Source organism: Myotis lucifugus, unplaced genomic scaffold (genome assembly GCF_000147115.1).
Source record: "Myotis lucifugus unplaced genomic scaffold, Myoluc2.0 scaffold_174, whole genome shotgun sequence".
Taxonomy (NCBI): domain Eukaryota; kingdom Metazoa; phylum Chordata; class Mammalia; order Chiroptera; family Vespertilionidae; genus Myotis; species Myotis lucifugus.
This window is the reverse complement of record NW_005871222.1, coordinates 1385479-1407648: the sequence shown is the minus strand read 5'-3', so window position 1 is coordinate 1407648 and position 22170 is coordinate 1385479. Positions and strand designations below refer to the sequence as shown.

The 22170-nt window shown below is 34.7% G+C and overlaps 1 protein-coding gene across 4 annotated transcripts in view; it reads left to right on the top strand.

Moving 5' to 3' along the window:
- PCDH9 (protocadherin 9) overlaps positions 1 to 22170 on the top strand; it is a 924004-nt gene that overhangs the window by 335620 nt on the left and 566214 nt on the right. For 2 of the 4 annotated variants that reach the window (XM_006096304.2, XM_006096302.2), the window contains exon 3: positions 10445 to 10546. The exons of the other annotated variants lie outside the window; for them this stretch is intronic. In XM_006096304.2, the coding sequence (XP_006096366.1) occupies positions 10445 to 10546 (102 nt within the window). The remainder of the gene's footprint in view (positions 1 to 10444; positions 10547 to 22170) is intronic. 4 annotated transcript variants of the gene reach the window in all.

Genomic DNA, 22170 nt, shown 5'->3' with positions numbered 1-22170 from the left:
TGAAGTATATTTTCTGAGGGATTTTATTTCTATGCATGCCTGTAGCAACTGGGTCAAAAGAGGTGCATAAAACTAGTATACCATCCACAAACCATTTAAAGAAAATGTAATGTGCACAGAGCAGCTAGGATTTGTGGTCCTCATGAAGACGGTTTTGCATTGCTCTTCCTTGGTGAATAATGAACTAAAATTTTATCCAGTTTACCTATATTAAGTTAGAGAACTTAGTAGTAATTTCTTATGAAGGAATTTATGTCTGGTTGTGAGGAAATATATGGGCTTACACTTGCAGTTATTTATTTAGCAATATTCTGTTCTTATGCATCCACCACGCCAGAGCCTCTGCCTTGACAACTCTTCGGCACACTCAGTGTTCAATTCACAGAGGGCTGCTCTCTGATTGCACATTTAGAGGGAACCTATGGAGTAACATGATATAGGGTGCTATTGTTAAATCCTTAATGGAGTTATTCCAAATCCTGCATGATTACAAACTTACTTTTTTTTCTTTCTCCCCACTCTAATTAAATATTTTATTGAGAAAAGGAGGCAAAATTCAGTCTAATATAAGCATTTTCAAAACCGGAATACTTATTTTTGGAATACTAGTATAGCTCTACCTCTATTTTTGACTTGTGAATAGTCCCTCAACAAAAGCCTTGAAAGTCATTGCATAGGAGGAAAAGCAACTGAGCAAGCATTCTCAGGAAATGGACACCATACGGAATTGCTACAACTTTGTAGTAACCAAAGATCTTTATGACAATACATTGCTTTCAAATACCACTTAAGCAATGATACACGGAGAGAAAGCAATTTCTTGGTTATGGTATTGGCATCTATACATTTTATTAAATTGTTACAATTGTTTGAAAAATGTCAGCCAGCATATAATGGAAACCATTAAATGCTGGAGTAACACATGCAAGAGGAATTCCTAACCAAAGAAAAAGAAGTAAATGTTTCATCTGGTACTTCAGCTTGAACGACTTACTGAATTTCTTCAGACATTAATTTCACATTTTTAGATATTTTCCCAATTCTTTTTTTTTTTACTTAGGTGTGTTAATATTTTTCCCGATTATAAAGTAGTCCTAATATCTGAACTGTTTTAGAGCAAATGTGAAATGTATGTCATGAAACAGTGAATTGAGGTAAATGTTATACTAATGCTTTAAGTGTGACCTACTTGCAACAACAAAGTGCACAATAAGAAATACAACTTTGGCCCTAACGGGTTTGGCTCGCCTGTGGACTGAAGGGTCCCCGCTTCAATTCTGGTCAAGGGCATGTACCTTGGTTGCGGGCACATCCCCAGTAGGGGGTGTGCAGGAGGCAGCTGATCTATGTTTCTCTCTCATCGATGTTTCTAACTCTCTATTCCTCTCCCTTCCTCTCTGTAAAATATCATTAAAAATATATTTTTTAAAAAAGAAATACAACTTTGTAGCTGTTAGTATCACTTGATCACACAGACCTACAATTGAGGAACACCAATTGGTCTATTTAATGGCCAGTGCCAAAAAAGTATATAGATTTTATCTTTTCATAAATCCCACACGGCACAGCCAACTTCTCGCTTTCATTGAGCAGGAGTGACTACCTTTATCTGGCTAGTCTCTCTGCAAACCTGGGATTAAAAGGAGAAGGCTTACTGATACAGAGGAGAGAGTGCTATTGTGGAAGGGAGGAAAGGAGGTATATTTGGGACATGGAAAAGGGGGAAGAAAAGGTCTCTGGACTGAAAGAATATCAGGAATGGAGATTGTGAGAAGGATGGAGGAGAATTTCTACCACGTGAGAAGGGTTAGCAGTCAGTTCAGGGAATTTTGAAGCATAACTGGGTAAACTTATCTACAAAAGTGTCTGCTGCCTTAGAAAAATCACGAGGGTGGACTTGGCAAAGTCTACAGGTAGGGAAACGTTGCAGGTCCCAGGAGTTGAACAGGAGCACATTTTTTCATATATGCAATAGGTAGATGCCCATGGATCCACTTAGGCTACATATCACTGTAAGGAAGTTTCTTCCTGACATGAGTTTCTAAGGGTCCAGTTGGAGAAACAAAGTATGATGGCTACTGACGCTGCTACTACAAACACTCAATCTATGGTACTAATGGATTTTCTTTCTGTGATAGCACTTGTGATGAAAATGTAGGTCTTGGGAATGCTAATTTTGCAATAATTTTATCTGTTGGAGACAAAATGAAACAAAAAAAGAAAACAGGTACAAAGAATTTTTCACCCAGAGAATTAGAAACCAAAGCCATCTAGGTGAATATGTCATTGTAAAACTTGTGCGTTAATTCATGTATTCTTCCATTTCACTTGAAATATTTTGAAAATACTCAGTAATGCTCCAGGCACTATATTTTATGCTGGAGATAAATTACCAATGGAGGACCCCTTTTCCTCATGAGGTGAAAGAAAGTAGAACTATAGGTACAGGGAGTAGAGAATGACCTTTTAGCTGTAGTACTATAAAAGAAAAGCAATCATGTTCCTTACCTGGCTTTAGAAAACCATAATCGACTGGAAGAAGAGGATTTACCTAGAGCCAAGTCAGAAAGAACTTCACACCTATGTAGAATATTTATTTCTGGAGATGCACAATTACAGTTTATAAAGCCCTTTCATAAGTATTATTAAAAATCTCCTTGTTGTGGATGAAGCAGATTTTTTAAAATATGTTTTTATTGATATTAGAGAGAGAGGAAGGAAGAGAGATAAATAGAAACATTGATGAGAGAGAAATATCAATCGGCTGCCTTCTGCATGCCTGTTTTGGGAATCGAGCCTGCAATCAGGATTTGTGCCCTGACCAGGAAATCAAATCAGTGACCTCTTGGTTCATGGGTAGAGGCTCAACCACTGACCCACACCAGCCAGGCAATGAAGCAGATTTTTAACAAAATCATGCTAATTCTTTTTCTATGTATTTACTTGTTTTCAGGTATTTGAAAAATTCGGAGACAGTTAAGAGAAATAAGAAAAATACTTGTCTCTGATACCCTAAATTAACATATGCTAATATTTATGTCTTCAATTTAAAAAAAAGTGTATTCTTGTTTTTAGAGAAGAGAGGCAAAACAACTAAAAAAACAAAGACTTCTATAGACTATAGATACAGTTGTTATTTCTTTTAAATCCTTTTGCAGTTCTCCTCTTTTTTTCTCATTCTACTTTAATAATCTCTATCTTAAAATTTATATGCATTCTAGTCCTCTATATTTCTGTGATTTGACTAGCTATTTATATGGAATTGGTTTTAAAATTTATATTGCATCTTTATTTTGAGTAAAAATATATATTACCTATGCTGAATACCTACATATTCAACAAAATCTGATGAGAATTTTCACTTTGTTTTGCAAATATATTTAATGATGACAGAAAAATAAACCAATGGATAAGGATATCTATATAATAAAAGCCTAAGTGACCATTACGGTGGAATGACCAGAACAACCGGTTGCTATGATGCTCACTGACCACCAGGGGGCAGACACTCAGCACAGAAACTGTCTCCTGGTGATCAGTGTGCTCCCACAGCGGGTGTGCCACTCAGACAGAAGCCAGGCTCATGGCTGGCGAGCGCAGCGGTGGTGGTGGGAGACTCTCCTGCTTCTGTGACAGTGCTAAGGAGCAGCAAGCCAAGCAGTAAGGAGCAACAAGCAGGCAGGCAGTAGGGAGCGTGGGGTCCTGGACTGCGAGAGGGATGTCTGCCTGCCAACCTAGGCCCGATCCCCTGTGGGATCGGGCCTAAGCTGGCAGGTGGACATGCCCCACGGGGTCCTGGACTGTGAGAGAGTGCAGGCCAGGCTGAGGGACGCCCCCCTCCCTTCCCCCAGTGCAGAATTTCGTGCACTGGTCCTCTAGTAGAAGATATTAGTGAGATGGCTGTAGATACAGACTCAAGGCTTCCTGATTTTAGACAGAGTAAGTTTTAGGACACTAAATTATTGGAACAAATTTTTAGAATTGATAAGAACCTACTAAATGAATCCCGTAAAATATGAGCTTTATCAGTTTCTAGAAGCACTAAAATAATATGTGCTTTGAGATAAACATGTTTAGGAATGTTCTAAGAGTTCTATCCTTGTCTGCTTATAAGTGAGAAATTGTCCATGTGTCTAATTGAGAATGTATTTTAAAGTCAGGGACCACTGGAGAACATACTTTCTGAGAAAATACTCAGACCTCATCTGCTTCAGGCTTCTCAATTTTAACAATAACAATGCAAACAGTTAAACTATTCCATAAAGAGAACACGAGTGGTAAGAAAAAACCCATTAGTTTATGCTGTCCAGGAAAGGTAATGACATAAGTGATCCAGAAGGAAGGAGTTATCAGGGTATAAAGCAAGATTAGGACTGAGAATTGCCCTTTGAGATGCTAATGTGGGCATCATTGGTGATCAGGATAGAGCAGTACCAGGGGCATAGAGATGGTGAAAATTTGATACATGTGGGCTCTCCAAAGTGATGTATGGAGAGACCTTACAGACAGCAAGTATAGACAGCTCTTTAAAGTAGCTTCTTTCTGTAAATGTGAATTTCTTATCAATCTACAGGGCTTTTGTATCAAAAGTTTTACAACTCTTTATAAAAGGACTTCTTAGCTTCTTAAAATGGGTAGGAAAAAATTTTCAGATGAAGTAGTTAGCAACTAGAATTGTTATTTACTAGAAAATATAGAACAAATAATGCAAGGTTACTGCCTCTATAATGTGCACACAATTTATAACAGTGGCATTAATTCTTAGCAAACAACATTGATTTGTAAGAAGGTAGAAGGAGGAGTAGAATAACAGGGCATATCGCTGCTATAGACTTGGGTGGAAAATGTAAAGAACAAACCCCTTTTTAGCAAAGAAAACAGCTGTGCCATTTATTTTTGTGATTATTTTCATAAAACTTTTGTTGCTTTTGCTACTGTTGATATTTTTCTCTTAATATCATGGCTGTGAAATGCTTTCTTAGAATCCTGTGTCAAAAATGAAAGAGCTAATATTCCTGGTAATGAGGCAGGTTTGAGCAGGTATTTTTATAGGTAGTTAAGGACAATCTCCCAGGAACTGCATGGATGTAATGGGAGAGAAAAGACATATTCAAGAATTTAAATAATGACTATTCATTGTAGGTAATGGAAAACTTCAAATTGACTTTAAAATAAAAACAAAGGTATTTACAGTGATTTCCTTTAAAAAAAAATCCCCACCAAGAATATGTTTTACTGATTATTTTAGAGAAGGAAAGAGAGAGAGATAAAAACTATGTATGAGAGAAACATCCATCACTTGCCTCCTGTAGGAGCCCCCAATCTAGGTATGTGTCCTGATTGGTAATCAATTGGACTGGCCAACTTTTGGTGCACAGGACAACATTCCAACCAACTGAGCCACACAGAGCAGGGCTACAGTGATTTCCATTTAACATGATTGCTGTTATTGAGTTCTGGACCTTTCAAGTTTGATTTACATATGTTTTCTGCAATATTAAATCTGATTAAACAAATCTAGCTGAACTATAATTTATTATATAATTATTCATAGCAAATTTGGCAAACAAATAATTTCAGTTGGTGAAATATTGTTGAGATGCAGGGATTTACCTGAGTTCCACAGTAGTATTTCAGATGCCCTCATTCCGCTTATACTGTAATCCCCTAGGTAGGTTAGGAGAGAAGGAATGATACTAAAACTCATCCTTGGTACCTCCACTGTTTATAAAGCACCTTTATTTGGTAGTCATTAGTTGGTAGTCATTTCTTTTTTTTTTTTTAATTAAATCTTTATTGTTCAGATTACATTTGTTCCTCTTTCCCCCCCCCCATAACACCCCTCCTTCCAGTTCCCGCCCCACCCTCCGCCCTCACTCCCCACCCACTGTCCTCATCCATAGGTGCACGATTTTTGTCCAGTCTCTTCCCGCATCTCCCATTCCCCTTTCCCCCCCAAGAATAGTCAGTCCATTCCCTTTCTATGTCCCTGATTCATTATAATCACCAGTTCATTCTGTACATCAGATTATTTATTCACTTGATTCTTAGATTCACTTGTTGATAGATGCATGTTTGTTGTTCATAATTTGTATCTTTACCTTTTTCTTCTTCCTCTTCTTAAAGGATACCTTTCAGCATTTCGTATAATACTGGTTTAGTGGTGATGAACTCCTTTAGCTTTTCCTTATCTGTGAAGCTCTTTATCTGACCTTCAATTCTGAATGATAGCTTTGCTGGATAAAGTAATCTTGGTTGTAGGTTCTTGGTATTCAGCACTTTGAATATTTCTTGCCATTCCCTTCTGGCCTGCAAAGTTTCTGTTGAGAAATCAGCTGACAGTCGTATGGGTATTCCCTTGTAGGTAATTGAGTCTCTTTCTCTTGCTGCTTTTAAGATTCTCTCTTTGTCTTTTTCTCTTGGCATTTTAATTATGATGTGTCTTGGTGTGGTCCTCTTTGGATTCCTTTTGTTTGGGGTTCTCTGCGCTTCTTGGACCTGTAAGTCCATTTCTTTCACCAGGTGGGGGAAGTTTTCTGGCATTATTTCTTCAAATAGGTTTTCAATATCTTGCTGTCTCTCATCTTCTGGCACCCCTATGATTCTGATGTTTGTATGCTTGAAGCTGTCCCAGAGGCTCCTTACACTATCTTCGTATTTTTGGGTTCTTTTTTCATTTTGCTTTTCCGGTTGGGTGTTTTTTGCTTCTTCGAATTTCAAATCTTTGACTTGATTCTTGCGCTCCTCTGGTCTGCTATTGGGTGTCTGTATAATATTCTTTATTTCAGTCAGTGTATGCTTAATTTCTAGTTGGTTCTTTATCACAGCATCGAGGGTCTCATTAGATTTCATGAGGCTCTCATCAAGTTTATTGGCAGCTTCTAGCACATTATTGCAAGCCCTCAAAATTGCGTTTTTTAGCTCTATATCCTCCATTTCTGTCATGTTTTTTTGTCTCAGCATCTTTTATGCTTTCTTGGTGCACCCCCTTGTGGTCTTTGTGCGCAGTCTTGTTCTAGTTAAGCCTTAATTGTTGTAGTTAATACTAGAGGGATTTGCCTGAGGCGATCAGGCAAATGGCTCTGTGCAGGGTTTGGGGGGGGCAGGCTCAACAGGGTGGGCGGAGGGAGCAGTTATGGCTGCTCTCAGTCCGTCCCCAGGGGCTCTGCCTCTCTGTCCCAGCAACCGCTGCAAACCTCGGAGGGACCGTAGCCAGACAGTCCCGCTTCTCCCGTTTGAGTCTGGGTCCCTAGAGACTCGCCCGGATCTGGAGCTCAGAGTCTGAGACTCACTCCCGACCGAAAACGACAACCGCGCCCTCAGCCACCAGCCCGCTTTGAGCGCGCACCTCGTTACCTTTAAATTTTCCACACTGCGCCTCCTCTGAGCCTCGTAATGCTGTTGTCTTTGCTTCTAGTTGAAGAGTCTCTCCTCAGCCAGCCTTCCTGTGGTTCTGGTTGATGTCCGTTCCGTCTTTTAGTTGAATTTTTGAAGTGGTTGTTTGCGGCAGCAGTCTCCGGTGTTTACCTATGCCGCCATCTTCCCAGTAATATTCGGTAGTCATTTCTTATATTAAGTCTATTCCTATAACTTTTTGTCATTGGATCTACTGTCAAATTTAATGCATTAATAAATTCTGTTCCCATTCTCAAATTTATCATCACATACTTTATGGTTAAAGCATTGTCAGACTCACAGGCCAAATCATGAGAATTCATATCTACTAGTCTTTGCATATGCTGTTCCTTCTGGCATGAATTCATGCTGAGCCCATCTTTCAAGACTCTGCTCATGTTTCACGCCCGGTAGTCCAGTTATTCTCTTCTCTGCCCCTTAGCTATCTGTGCATACCTTTTTATAGTTTTACATATTGTAGTGTTGTTTGTTTCTATATATGGTTTCACTGTTAGAGTGAGGGTATTACAGATAGTAAATGCCATATCTGGGTGAACCAATAAAATTTTGAAACATTGAATGTACTCAGCAAATGACTAATAAAAAGTGAGTAAACAGAGAGGAATATGTAAATAAATGAGCAAATTAATGGACCCATAAGGGGGATATGGCAGAGTAGTAATTGCCTAAGTCTTGTTACTTAGGGTGCATTTCCCTGGGAAATTCTTGCACAAAGGGCATTAGATACCTCTGAACCTTTGTCTTTTCTACCTATTAAAGAAGGATTATATTTTCTACTGCTCTTCAGAGGGTTCTTATAGATAATATATAAAATCTTGTATTTGCAGGTATAAAGTATTATCCAAAGATAGTGTGTGTGTTTTCAGGTTCAGAGGCATAATGATATGTCCATGAAAAAAATCCCTAGTCCATGATGGGTTAAATAAGGAAAAGGAGAAAGTGAGGCCAAAATTTACTATTAATGTCCAGAGGGCCAGACAAAGAAATATTAACCTCAACCCAAGGATCTCATCTCTGACTGCACATTAGAATTGCCTGGATATTTAAAAACTATTTTTGCCTTAGCTATAAATTTCTCCAGTGTGAGTTGGGGTTTAGTCATGAACATTTTTTGGAACTCCCCAGGTGATTCTAATACAGCCAGGGTGCGAGCCACTGCTGGGCCACAGGAATTGAGAAAATGTTTCTAGGGAGAAAAACTGCATAATACATGAGATGTTTTTAAAAGATTAATCAGCATGAATAGATATGAGGAGAGGCTAGGGACAGGAATTGAATGATTAAAATGTCTAGGAACATCACAGATGAAAATAACTGTTTTAAGATCTGAACTTTTTTTTTTAGAAAGCTAAGGAAGCCAGTATTGAGAAATATCAGAAAGGCCTTCATAATTAACAGTGAAGTGGTTTAGACAAGCTTAGTGTCATTCTAAGAATTAACACTGGTAGAGCAGCATTTTATAAACTACATCTAAAAGTTGCTTAGGTTGCAAGCAGAGGTTAAAATGGCAATTTCCATTAGTTTAGTTACCCATAAAGAGTTCCTAGGGGAGGTAAATTTTAAACAGGATTGGTGGATATTGTTTGTGGAGAGGACAGGCATAAAATAATGTTTTTCATGCCAAAAGTTTCTAATATAGTTTTGGGTTTGAAAGTCATGGCTTCCTAGTCTTCCATATTGCGATTTCTCTTAATCAAACAAACAAACAAACAAAAAAATACATGGTAATTGATATATTCAAAATGTAATGAAGAATGACCTGGAAATCTTTTTAATTTTTTTTGCCCCTTCTATGGCTTTAAAATTATTTTAAAATAATTACAAAACACTTAAAATGTAATGCATTTTAAAATGTATGTAAATATATAAAATGGTAGTCTTTAAATAAGAATATACTAAACTCAATGTATTAAAGTCTACAACTTATTTTTCTTTATAAAATGTCTTTGATAGCAAATTGTTCTTTGGGATGGGGAAAGTTAAATTTCATTAGTGGACAGAAAATGCGACACACTAGTTTGAAAAAATAATATTGTTTTTCCTACTTATGCCATAAAATTCTGTGTGCTTGTTGTAGTTTTATGGGAGAGGAATGGTTATATTTCAATGATGAATCCATTGTGGAAGCACTACAATATCTTTTATTAATGAAATCTTATAAATACCAATATGATGCTTAATAAATGGTCAAACAGCAATACTTATAAACACTTCTTGTCTTGAATCTAACAAGAGATTTAAGGAAGAAGGAAATAGGATAATAGAAAGTATATATATTATTTTATATAAAAACTCATGAGGAATATTGAAAAGAGCCATCTTAGTATTTTAACAGAGAAAGGCCAAGTCATAACTTAATAGCTTATGTTTTATAATTCACATTTATTTCCAAATGAATTATTTTAGTTAACCTGTTTTTAAATATATATTTGGTGCATGAAAAAGTGAAGTAATATTTTAAGACCTTAAAACTTTTTAGTTTTTCAGTTTTATTTATTTCAAATGCATCATTTATAAAGGCCATGCATGTGGTAGATAAGGTATGGAACATGGTCCCAGAAAGCTGGGTAGCAGCCCAACCTTGTTAAAATATTTTTATGCTTTATTTTCCTCTTCTGTAAATGGAAATAATATTTATGTCACAGGTTAACATGATATATATATATATATATATATATATATATATATATATGGCGAGAGAGAGAGAATATCACTCACACATAGTAATGTGTGAGTTATTAATGACTTTAACTATTAAATATAAGTTTTAGCTACTAAAATCATAAGCATAATAAATCAATATTGCTTTTAAAATAGTAAAGCTAAAATTTTGCTTTTGTTCATCCTTGGTTTATTTTTTATCTTTTTTACAAAGGCTCAATATCATCGCATGCACTATGAGTGTAGAGTCAACCTTTGTTAATTCAAATTGTATTCCTTAATTAGTTTCTTAGCAAACAACCATGTCTCTCAATAGACACTCTAAATGTGGAGTAGTTTGTCACAATTATTTGGTGATCTCTTTCAGTGTAACTCACACAGCAAAAGTGACAATATTCCTGTCACTCCTCAGAAATGTCCCAGCTCTGCGGGCTTCCACATGCAGGAGAATGAAGAAAGCCATTGCGAGGTAGGCCGCATCTCCATGGAGAACATGCTAGTACTGAGGAACTCGCATTTGCATAGTGATTTTAAATCCTATAAGTTAACTATTATAAATATGCTCTTTGATGAACTTTTCATGTTCATATTTTTATACTAGTACATTTTTAACAACTTTAAGTAAACAATTTTATGGGGGAAAAAGCGAACAATAATATTTTGCTTCTTTGGTAATGGCCCAACTATTGAATATAGTATAGTGTTCTTGTCATTGGATGCACAATGTTGATTTTTACCTGTTTTAGAGAAAGTAATAGGAAACTTTTTTCTATTATATTTTTTAATTAATTCATCTTACTACTTGAGTTAAAAGATACATCTTTAGTTGAAAGATTGATTTACTTCATCTCCTACACTCAAATAAACAAGCTGAATTTAAATTTTTATTAATATTTTCCTTTTTTTCTCAGCTTGAACCTTCATTTCTTTGTATTTTGAATTTAAAATAAGAGTCTTTGCTTTTCTTATTTTTATGAGTCTAGCCACTGTAAAATGTAGACTCTCTCTCTCTTTCTCTCCTTCCTTCCTTCCTTCCTTCCTTCCTTCCTTCCTTCCTTCCTTCCTTCCTTCCTTCCTTCCTTCCTTCCTTCCTTTTGTTCTTTCTTACTTTCTGTTGGGAGAGCTATTCCAGTACCAGTTATTATAACATGGCTGGATGCAGAAATGTTACCTTTCATTCTTAAAAAAAATGTGATACAAAACACATAAAATTTACCATTGTAATCATTTTTAAGTGTAAAGTTCAAAAAGTTTAAGCTATTTTGCAATAAAAGATCTGTATTTGTAGGAAATGTGTTTTAAGACTTAACTCTAATATTAATACATACATTTTTGTTTCACTTATTTTCCACAACCATAACATCATGTAGACAGACGGATAGATAGATAGATGATAGATAGATAGGTAGATAGATGATAGATAGATATGTATGTGTGTATGCGTATATTAATGTATATTCTAGCTTCTCATTGAAGCTAGATTTTTTCCCATTCCCTTAAAGTTATAGAAAATATTTTGATTATTATTAGCAGAAAGGGGTGTTTTTTTTGTACTTTTTTTGCCAAGTATAGGGATCTATCATTTTCAGAAGCATTGATAGTAATATGTCTGACAAACTATTTTGATTAATACAAATTTTATTGATAAGAAACTTCTTTATGTACAATCCATTAATTGAGGTAGAAAAGGGCAAAGTGATAATTTGGACAGTTTTATCTGCTAATTCGTCATTCACACATTTTTCTTTATGTTTATATGGATCTAAATATTAAAAAAAATCCTTCTAAGCTACAACATATATTCATTTTCTTATTTTGGTTTTATTTTTGTCTTTATCTTCCTTTTCCCAAAGTCTTACTCACATGACAGTTGAGAGAAAACACATAATTTTTTAGCCCTTTAGGATTTTTCATCATCACCATGTATATTTTAAGTGTTTAGAAGACAGGAGTTTCTTCCATTAGTCACCCTTAATTCATCCAATAATAATGCAATAAGCCTTACTCCATGTAATAATAAATAAGTTTTATCCATAAATAGTCACAAATCTTTACAAAGTCTACCCCAAATGATCTGAAAGCCACTGAAATCCAAGTAGTTTTCAATTTCTAAGAGTTAGATATATATTTTATATCATATTCATGCCTGTGTTTTTTGAGTAAAGAAGCTCTACTACCCAGAAGTCTGATTGCTCAAGGTGGGGTGGCTTTGGGAAAACTTTACTAAAGATTACCATATTTTTGTAGAGAGTTTAAATAAATAAAATAGTTTTCTAATAACCATGTGTTTTTATCCCTAGATATTATGTAAAGCACACAACACAGATTGTACAAGGTTTATTTAACTAAAGTTCTAAGCAATGTGGACAAGAAAAAAAATGATACTCAGAGCTATGGTATTAATTTACTAGTATATTATCATTCCAATGATCTAAGAACAGTACAATTAAACCTAGGTGATATATTTCTAAATAAAGTAGACAAAATTGTATTAGAAATCTCTTATCCCACAAATTATCATTTAGCCATAATATTTCAGACCCATTCTAGTATGAATGATTATAGACTAGGTCATCTATAAAATCCTATCTCTGTTTAGTGTTCTAAATCAAGATGGTGACAACAACCGATACTTTTGTAGCATGTACCTAGTGTCGGCGTCTATTTCAAACATCTAAAACATTCTTTTATTTTATTATTTATTTATTTATTTATTTATTTATTTAATTACTGATTTTAGAGAAGGGAGAGGGAGAGAGAAATAGAAACATCAATGACAAGAGAGAATCATTGATTGGTTGCCTTATTCCCACCCCACACTGTGGACTGAGCCTGCAACCCAGGCATGTGCCCTGACTGGGAATCAAACAGTGGCCTCCTGGTTCATTGGTTGACTCACAACTACTGAGCCACACCGACTGGGCTATTTCAAACTTTTAATGTGCATATTAGACCATCATTTACATTTTATTCTTGATCAGTTAAAATTGCTTTTAATCATAATATGACTAGTTTCTTAAGTATATGTTTTTTAAATGCAGAGTGATAATCTCTGATGTTTCTTATAAAATAAAACTTGAGGACAGAAGTGATCCAGTTTTGGGATTATATAAAGCATTCTAGGAAACAGAGTTTAATATAAATGTTCACTATCTGCAGACCACTAACAAAGTTTTAATAACCTGTTTCTTAAAAGTTATTAATATAGTATTAATCATTCCTGAAAATTAATAACAAAAGGTAATTATAACCTATAAATTGGTGCCTGCAGTATGCTCTTATTATTTTTATTTTATTGAATAATGTGCTAAGCTTGCTTAATGAATGTATATTACTATTTTTTTATTTTCTTACAAATTAGTCTTTTTTCCTTAAACAGTTTAATAAAGTAAAAAAGGAGGATGTTTATTGTTTTTACCATAACAATATTTAATTTTATAAAACTATACTGTTGTTTGAGTAGATCACATTTTGGGTCAATTGATGTTGGTTAATCTGAATGAAGTTATAAAATTTGTATTATGACGTTAGATACAAAATAAAACCAAGACCTATATGACTAGTAAGGTTTTAATCACTCTTCATTTATTATTCTTAGCGTATCACTCTTAATTTAGATATAACAATTATTGCTTATGGAGAAATATTAATATCAGGTATTGGGCAAATTTTGCACCAGACACTATTCTAAGCACTTCATATGTATTATCAACATTCATCTAATCAAAGATATTACTGAATACTTCACTTAGGGCGGTAAACACACCATTCAATATACAGATGATGTATTGCATACTTGAAAATTATATACTTTTATTAACCAATGTCACCCTAATAAACTCAATTTAGAAAACATGCTTTACTTCATGTACAACTAGAAAAAAATTTCTATCAATTAAGCTCTGATAAGTTATTATTTATGATTCAATATGTATCCTCTGCTTTAAGATATGTTAAAATATAGACAAAATGTATGTTACCATTGCTAAAATATAGCTCATTTAATCCTGACAACAACTTCATTAGGTACTATTATTATTTTTTCCATTTTACAAATGGGAAACTGAGACACGTAACATTTACATAAAGTGCCCAAATTCACACAGATAATAATTAGTGGAGCTGAAATATAGACACAACAACATGGCTTCAGAAACTGCAAGGTTAACTATTCTGTGATAGTTTTTTTTTAAAAAAAAATCACAGGCTCTTTATCAAGAGCCATCGAGATTACATATGCACACAGCTGACATGTAACTTAAAGATGAGAACGTTGGGGTAGCTTGCCCTCAGTTACAGAGCTAGATAGTGATAGCCTAGAACCAGATTCAGGTTTTCTGATTCTGGAGTAACTACCTTGGAAGTGCATTCAATTTTTCTAAACAAGTGTCTAAGAAAGTTGCTCACATTTGAAATTTTTCTGAAGTTTGATTTTAAATTGAAGCTATCATGTTTAACTTTTCTCCTTCGGGCAGGCCTTCTGTCACTGGGTACACAGAGCACCATAATGGTTAAAAAAGAAGCAAAGAAATGAATAAGTGCACATTGTTTTCATACCATAGATGCAAATTACCTTCACTACGCACCTTTGAGCTATACATTTTATTGCCAGTTATTTCTAATAGATTCAAATCGCGTTACCCATGAAACAGCATAGAAAGTAAGCAGACAGAGCTCTCAGGACCTGTATTCTGCAGTCTTTAGGAAATGTCTCATAGCTATTGGAATTCTCACAAGACTGCCTTTCAGTATGAGTAGCTGTTCCCTGACACTGTTTTTGATGTTTGAGGCAGAGTGTTTTTACAAAATGGTCTAATGTTCAGTGTATGAATTTTTGAGATAAGAGTTTTTTCTTGTAGCAGTGAAATCTGAAAATCAATGTCAGATGGAAATCTTAACTCTAAGAGTTAGGGAGATTGGGGGAAGAGCTTTAAAATAAGTGTGAATTTCAGCAGCCAGACTTGGAAAACATGACAAGTTATCGCAAAGTGTGAAATTCATGGGTGCAGATGGTGGATGAAGATAGCCGAGGAGGGACTGCTGCTCTAAGTCTCTAGACCCAAACTGGGAAAGTCATTTTGATAAAGGAAATATTTCTGACCTTTTACAACAATTTGCAACACCGGTTTTGCTGGATTCAGAAATTCTTTTTTTTTTAAATATATTTTATTGATTTTTTACAGAGAGGAAGGGAGAGAGATAGAGAGTTAGAAACATCGATGAGAGAGAAACATCGATCAGCTGCCTCCTGCACATCTCCCACTGGGGATGTGCCCGCAACCCAGGTACATGCCCTTGACCGGAATCGAACCTGGGACCCTTGAGTCCGCAGGCCGACGCTCTATCCACTGAGCCAAACCGGTTTCGGCGGATTCAGAAATTCTTAAGAAGTTATAGCTGATTGCACAAACATTCCAATTGTGGCACTTGATAAAAATATTTGATATAAAATATATCAAATGGAGAGTGAGAAGAGTGTGTCATAGAGAAAGGAACTAAATGTACAAAACCATTACTACTGCTGTGTGAGTTATTTCACATTTACAACCTTATTTAGGACAATAGTGTTCAGGTAAGCATTATTTCCCTCAACTAAAAATGAGATTATGGGTGTATGTTGAGCTTGGGCACACTAAGAGGTATGAATGCACTAGGCTCAGTGTTTGTAATGTGACTTAGAACACCTCTGTTTTAATTAACATTACCAAATGTAGTAAGAGCAAAATGGTAACATTGTCCTGGGACTTGCACAAAAAAGGAGAGAGGTAAAACCAAAACTATTTTGCTTATATCTTACTTGATTTTTTCTTCTTCTTTTTTTTTTCCTTTCCTGGTCTCTTTTCTGCACTTATCACTGATTAAACTTAAATGTAACTAACTAGTCAGGACCTAATTAAACAGGATTTAACATATTCATTTTACTATACATACTTGAATTTTTTTGTTCATGATGTATTATGTAGTGATATTACCCATTAACTTTTAATAAATAAATGTATTCAGTACTTAGAATAGGTATTATAGTTGATATCACCATTTAAATTAAAATAATAGGTTTGCCATTTAGTTATAATGCATGTTATATTTGTGAGTAATAAAGGTTATTAATTTAATAGCTTTTCACTAATAATACTAAATTAATTTACAAGCCAGTTTATTTTTGTTTTTTACTTCATAAGAACAAAATTTTCTAAACAAATGGGACTACATCAAACTAAAATATGTCTGCATAGTGAAGGAAACTATCAACAAAACAAATAGACCACCTACTTAATGGATAACATATTTGCAAATGATACATCTGGTAAAGGACTAATATCCAAAATATATAAGGAACTCAAATAACACCAAAAAAATCCCCACAAACAATTCAGTTAAAGAATGGCTAGAGGACTTAGTTATTTTGTCAACAAAACCTATCTATCTATCATCTATCTATCATCTATCTATCTATCTATCTATCTATCTATCTATCTATCTACCTATCTATCTATCATCTATCTATCATCTATCTATCATCTATCTATCATCTATCTATCTATCTATCTATCTATCTATCTATCTCTCTATCTATCTATAAAGAGTCAGGGCCCGTCACATCCGAAACAACTGAACGGTCGACCGAACAGGCTGAGTGGGGTGACAGGCTAGCAGGAGGGTTAGTGAGGGACGGCCAAACGACTGAACAGCAGGCTGCATGGGGCAACCAGGCCAGCAGGGGAGGCAGTTGGGGGCAACTAGGCTGGCAGGGGTGGCATTCAGGGGCAACTAGGCAAGCAGGGGGGGCAGTTAGGGTCTACCAGGCCAGCAGAAGGGGACAGTTAGGGGAGGCCAGGCTGGCAGAGGGGGGCTGTTGGGGGTGACCAGGCCTTCAGGGGGGGGCAATAAGGGGCGACCATGTAGGCAAGGGGGGCAGTTAGGGGAGACCAGGGTAGCGGGACTGCCAGTTCAGGCCTAAACCGGCAGTCAGACATTCCCCGAAGTGTTCTGGATTGGAGAGGGTGCAGGCTGGATTGAGCAGACACCCCCCCCCCCCCCATGCACGAATTTCATACACTGGGCCTCTAGTCATCAATAAATCAACAAATAACAAGTATTTGTGAGGATGTGGAGAAACGGAAACCCTTGTGCACTCTTGATGGGAAAGCGGATTGATGCAGCTACTCTGGAAAGCAATATGGAGTTGCCTCCAAAATTATAAATAGAGCTGCCATATAATCAGCAATTCCATCCTTAGATATTTATTTAAAGAAAACAAAAACATTAATTCAAAAAGGTATATGAACCCCTATGTTTATTGCAAAATTGCTAGTGATAGCTAAGATATAGATGCAACCTAAGTATTCATCAATATATGAAGATAAAGAAGAAATATTATTCCACAATAAAAAGAATGAAATTTTCCATTTGCAACAACATGGATGAGCCTAGAGGGTAATGTGCTAAATGCAATGTCAGACAGAAACTTCTTTTCTTTCCTTCCTTTCTTCCTTCCTTCCTTCCAAAATATCCCACAAATATGTCAGAGACACTGTTATATTATATGCTAAATTCATCAAGCTGAGCATGTAAACATGTTTCTTTGTGTCTCAGATGGTATAGTTTAAGGGTCATGCTCTTATATTCAGTGCTACTATATAGTGTAAGCAGTGCTAAAGAAAGATATATTTAAGATTCAAGAAGAACACATAACAGCAGCAATTTAACCTAATAGAGGAAAATGATCATAATATTAACGTGAGACTTGAAGGAGTCCCTTAGGTGAATGATCAGGAGTGGTGTGATATGGTGGTAGAAAAATGAGTAGGTTCCTCAAGTAGACTGCATGTGTGAAGGCCAGGTGTTAGGAGAATACATCACAGGGTTGAGAAATTTTCACTGGATACTTCTCTTTTCAATCAGAATTCTTTCCTGGTTTCATTATCAAGACCTCATCATGCTTCAAAATGAAAGACTTTAAACTTTACATTACTTGTTTAATGTGATATCTACATACATTTCTAAGTATTGAGAACAATGACAACATAATATTTCTCAAAGTATGTTTAATACACTTGACTTTAACATTTATAAAATGTAATTTTAAACTTAGATATGCATATTTATAGGTATACTTTTTATAGATTTGGATTTTTATTTATATATATATATATATATATATATATATATATATATATATATATATATATATATATATATCAGAGTGGAAGGAAGAGGGAGAGAGAGATAGAAACATCAATTATGAGAGAGAATCATTGATCGGCTGCCTCTTGCATGCCCCCCACTGGGGATCAAGCCCTCAACCCAGGCATGTGCCCTTGACCAGAATCAAACCTGGGACCCTTCAGTCCACAGGCCGATGCTCTATCCACTGAGCCAAACCATCTAGGGCATAGATTTGGATTTTTAAATCAAATTTCATCTATAATAATTGCACATGTACTATATGTGAATATATAATTATTAGAAAAAAACAAATCTGATGTAGTGTTGCACCTTTATATAGATGTGTAAATCTGATTTTATAAATAATAAGGAATAGCCCCTTATTATTAAAGACAATATACATTACTGTTTTCCAGAAGCTAAATAAATGTATTTGAATAATGTACTCCACTGGAAATTCATGGAGAACTTTTCAGTTGAATTCCCTGTATTCTAGCAACAGATATAAATGAGCTGTCAAATTTTCCAACAGCTCAATATTTTTTTTCAATTAGTTAACCCTATATAAAGGATGGCCATCACCTTCTTCTACTTTTTATTAAACATGTTCTGCCATTTCTTCCTCACCACAAAGCAAGTGGACTTGGTTTTATTCATAGGAAGAGCTGCATTTGACAGATTTGCTGAGGGTGTCAGCAGTGGTCGCAGGCTTGATGGACATCACTAAAACTTGTTGTGGCCCAGCTCCTGCTAATTAGTTGTTTGAAGCCATGCTGTGTGCCACAGGCATAAGCTTGTCACCAAAAGACATCTTTGCCATTCAGAGTGACAGCTGTGGTGCAGCTGTTTGTGGAGGGAATGGAGTATACAGAGAGAAAGGGAAGAAACTTTTAAATAAGTGACAGCCATAGTGTCTTTCATGGAAGGATCCTGAAGATAATAACAAAACGAGCAAAATGTAGAATATAAAGAGGTGTAAATCAATTACCTGGTGAATCAGCATGGAAACCACACATGAAATGACAATAAATAATACCAGACTGTGAGAAGGAGAGAAAAATACAGCTACCTCATAGTTTTTTTGTTTGTTTGTTTGTTTGTTTTAACTCAACTGAATTGTATTTTCTTGTGGTTAATACAGGCAGGCATTTGCTTATGGAACTAACATAGAAGTGTGGAGTTTTCAGTGGATTCTGCACATCTTTGGGTAATAATGAGGAAGCCTGCCAGAATGTTTCTTATTTCAACTCCTCTAGAGTACATGCTCACAAAATGTATTGGGATGCTATATATCACAGGATACTGAAGAGAATAAAAGTTGGGAGGAATAAAAGTAATACCAATATATGTGAGAGGATTATAGAAATGGAAAATATAGAAACTTAATATAGGAAGTGATAACTTCTTTTTTGAAAAGTATACTTATACTGAAATAATAATGAATGAATTATTTTATACTTATTGATGATTGAGAACTATAAGATCATTTTTAATTACTATTTTAGGATTTGGAAATCTAAAAAAAGTCAAAGTATCTATTGTTAGAAGACCATATTGACTAATTCAATTAAATCAATATTTTTCACAAAAGCATTTCATATCATAAAATACTCATTGTAATTTCCAAATATTCACTAATAATGTTTCTATAGAGAATACCTAATATTTCATATAATAAATTGAATTGTCTGTATATATTGTAGGATTTGTAAATATGTTCTAAATTATGATGTAAGTTACATAAATTCTGATAAAAGATTTAAATTTGAAATGGATTTTTGGATGTTTTGTATATTTATATAATATAAATATCACTATTTTACTCTATAGACATACCATGATTTAAAGGAGGACTTCTTAGATATTGCTTGGTATATCACCAAATTCTGGAAGGAAAGGTGGTGGAATTATAGCTACTCTTCTTATCTGTTCTATAGTACATAAAATTGTAGATAGATACAAGAATGTTTTACCTATTTAAAATGTTTTGAGGCACTTTTTTATGCAAAAGAAAAATAATACAAATAATATAAAGTACATAATCTCATCTTTGACTGAATTTTAGATTTTATTCTAACTTTATATAATTTTGAATTTTAAGATATTAAAACATTTAAAAATAGAAGCATCATAGAATCTCTCTAATTATTGAGGAGGAGTTGTCTGAACTTATATGTTTTCCTCTAGATAGTTCAAACAATAAATGTCTCTGTGTTGTGTTGCATGCATTAAATATTGATTAAATACAGAGTGAATTAAGTAGAGACCTCTTTCAATGTCATTTTACTTCTTCAATTTTAGAATTTTAGGAAACCTAGAAGAGCATTCAGTGACTACAGCATGTCATGAATGACATAGATGGATTCTGGGCTAAAACCACCAGGGGAGCCATATTCAGCAGGTCAGGAATGGAATCTGAATCTGAATTTTTTTAAAAAAATTATGAATATCTAATGGGTTTTATGTGTAAGGTGAACAGGATGACTGAAGGCAGATTTTAAATAATGATCAGTAAATTAGGTCACTAATAAATTAGTGTCTTGCAATTTGAGTATCAGTACCAGCTTTTTCTTAATAGATAGGAACAGAGCAGAATAGGAATAATTGTATAGAATTGAATAAATAGGTTATAACAGAATAGATTGAGGAGACAAAAAAAGGAGATCAAGAAGAAAATAGAAGAGAATAGAAATATTGGAGTGGATGGCATCAAGTCATTAAGTATTATTGTATATATCATTTATTTCAATTGTGTATGTTTCTGTAAGTTTGAGTGTTTATACTGTGTCTCTGTAAAATGGATGGCTTATTATTGGTCACCGTCAAAGTTTGAAAGCCACTGTTCATAAGTAGCTGACACATACCACTTTTAATTCATTAATGACTTCAAAAATGTTTTGATTATATTAACTGAATGAACAACTCTGCAAGGTAAAATTTCCTATAACTCTGGTTTATAGTTGAATAAAGGAGAGCAGAGAGAGGCAAATGACTTGCACACTGTTACACAGCAAATAAGAGGCTGTGGCAACATTCACTTCCAGAGAATCTAGTATAGGTTGTGCTCTTAGCCACTGTTCTAACCCTTCTGACAAAGATGGTGGCAGATCCAGGATTTGTGACCAGCCTCCTGACTCACAGTATAATATAGCACTCTTTCACTTCATCAGCTACTGCTCCTGTTAGCCTAAATCCCAATCACAGGTCAAAGTTTATTGGCCTCATGGATCATTTGTCCCATAAAATGTTCCTTGGGAAAAAAAAAAATATATATATATATATATATATATATATATATATATATATATATATCTGAGTTTAAAAAGTTCTTTCCTCAGTAATGCATCTTGGTGATTTATAATAGGATTAATGTATAACTGCACTTAACCAATTTTAAGTGAATAAATCTATTAAAATATATTTTAACCCACTCACTGATAAAATAATTTGACTATAAAGTCACATGCAAAGAATATATATTAATATATCTCATATAACTAAATTTTGATAAATGCTGGCCTATGTCACCTATAGGCTAAAATTAATTTTCTGAAGTTAAAATTAATACTCTCAACATTTAAGTAAGACCTCAATTTTTAAAATATGATACATGTCATAAAATAAAACAAAATGAGAAATGAACATGTGATGACAAAGCTATATATGTGTACATTATCCACACACTTGTTATCAAAGTAAACATTTTATTTATTTATTTATTTATTTATTTATTTATTTATTTATTATTTAGTTAATCCTCACCCAAGGATATTTTTTTTATTGCTTTTTAGAGAGAGTGGAAGGGAGGGAGGGGGGGGAGTAAAAAGAGAGAGAGAGACATCAATTGGTTGCCTCCTGCAAGCACCCTGACCTGGGCCAGTGATCAAACCTGCAACCCAGGTACGTGCCCTTGACTGGGAATGCAAC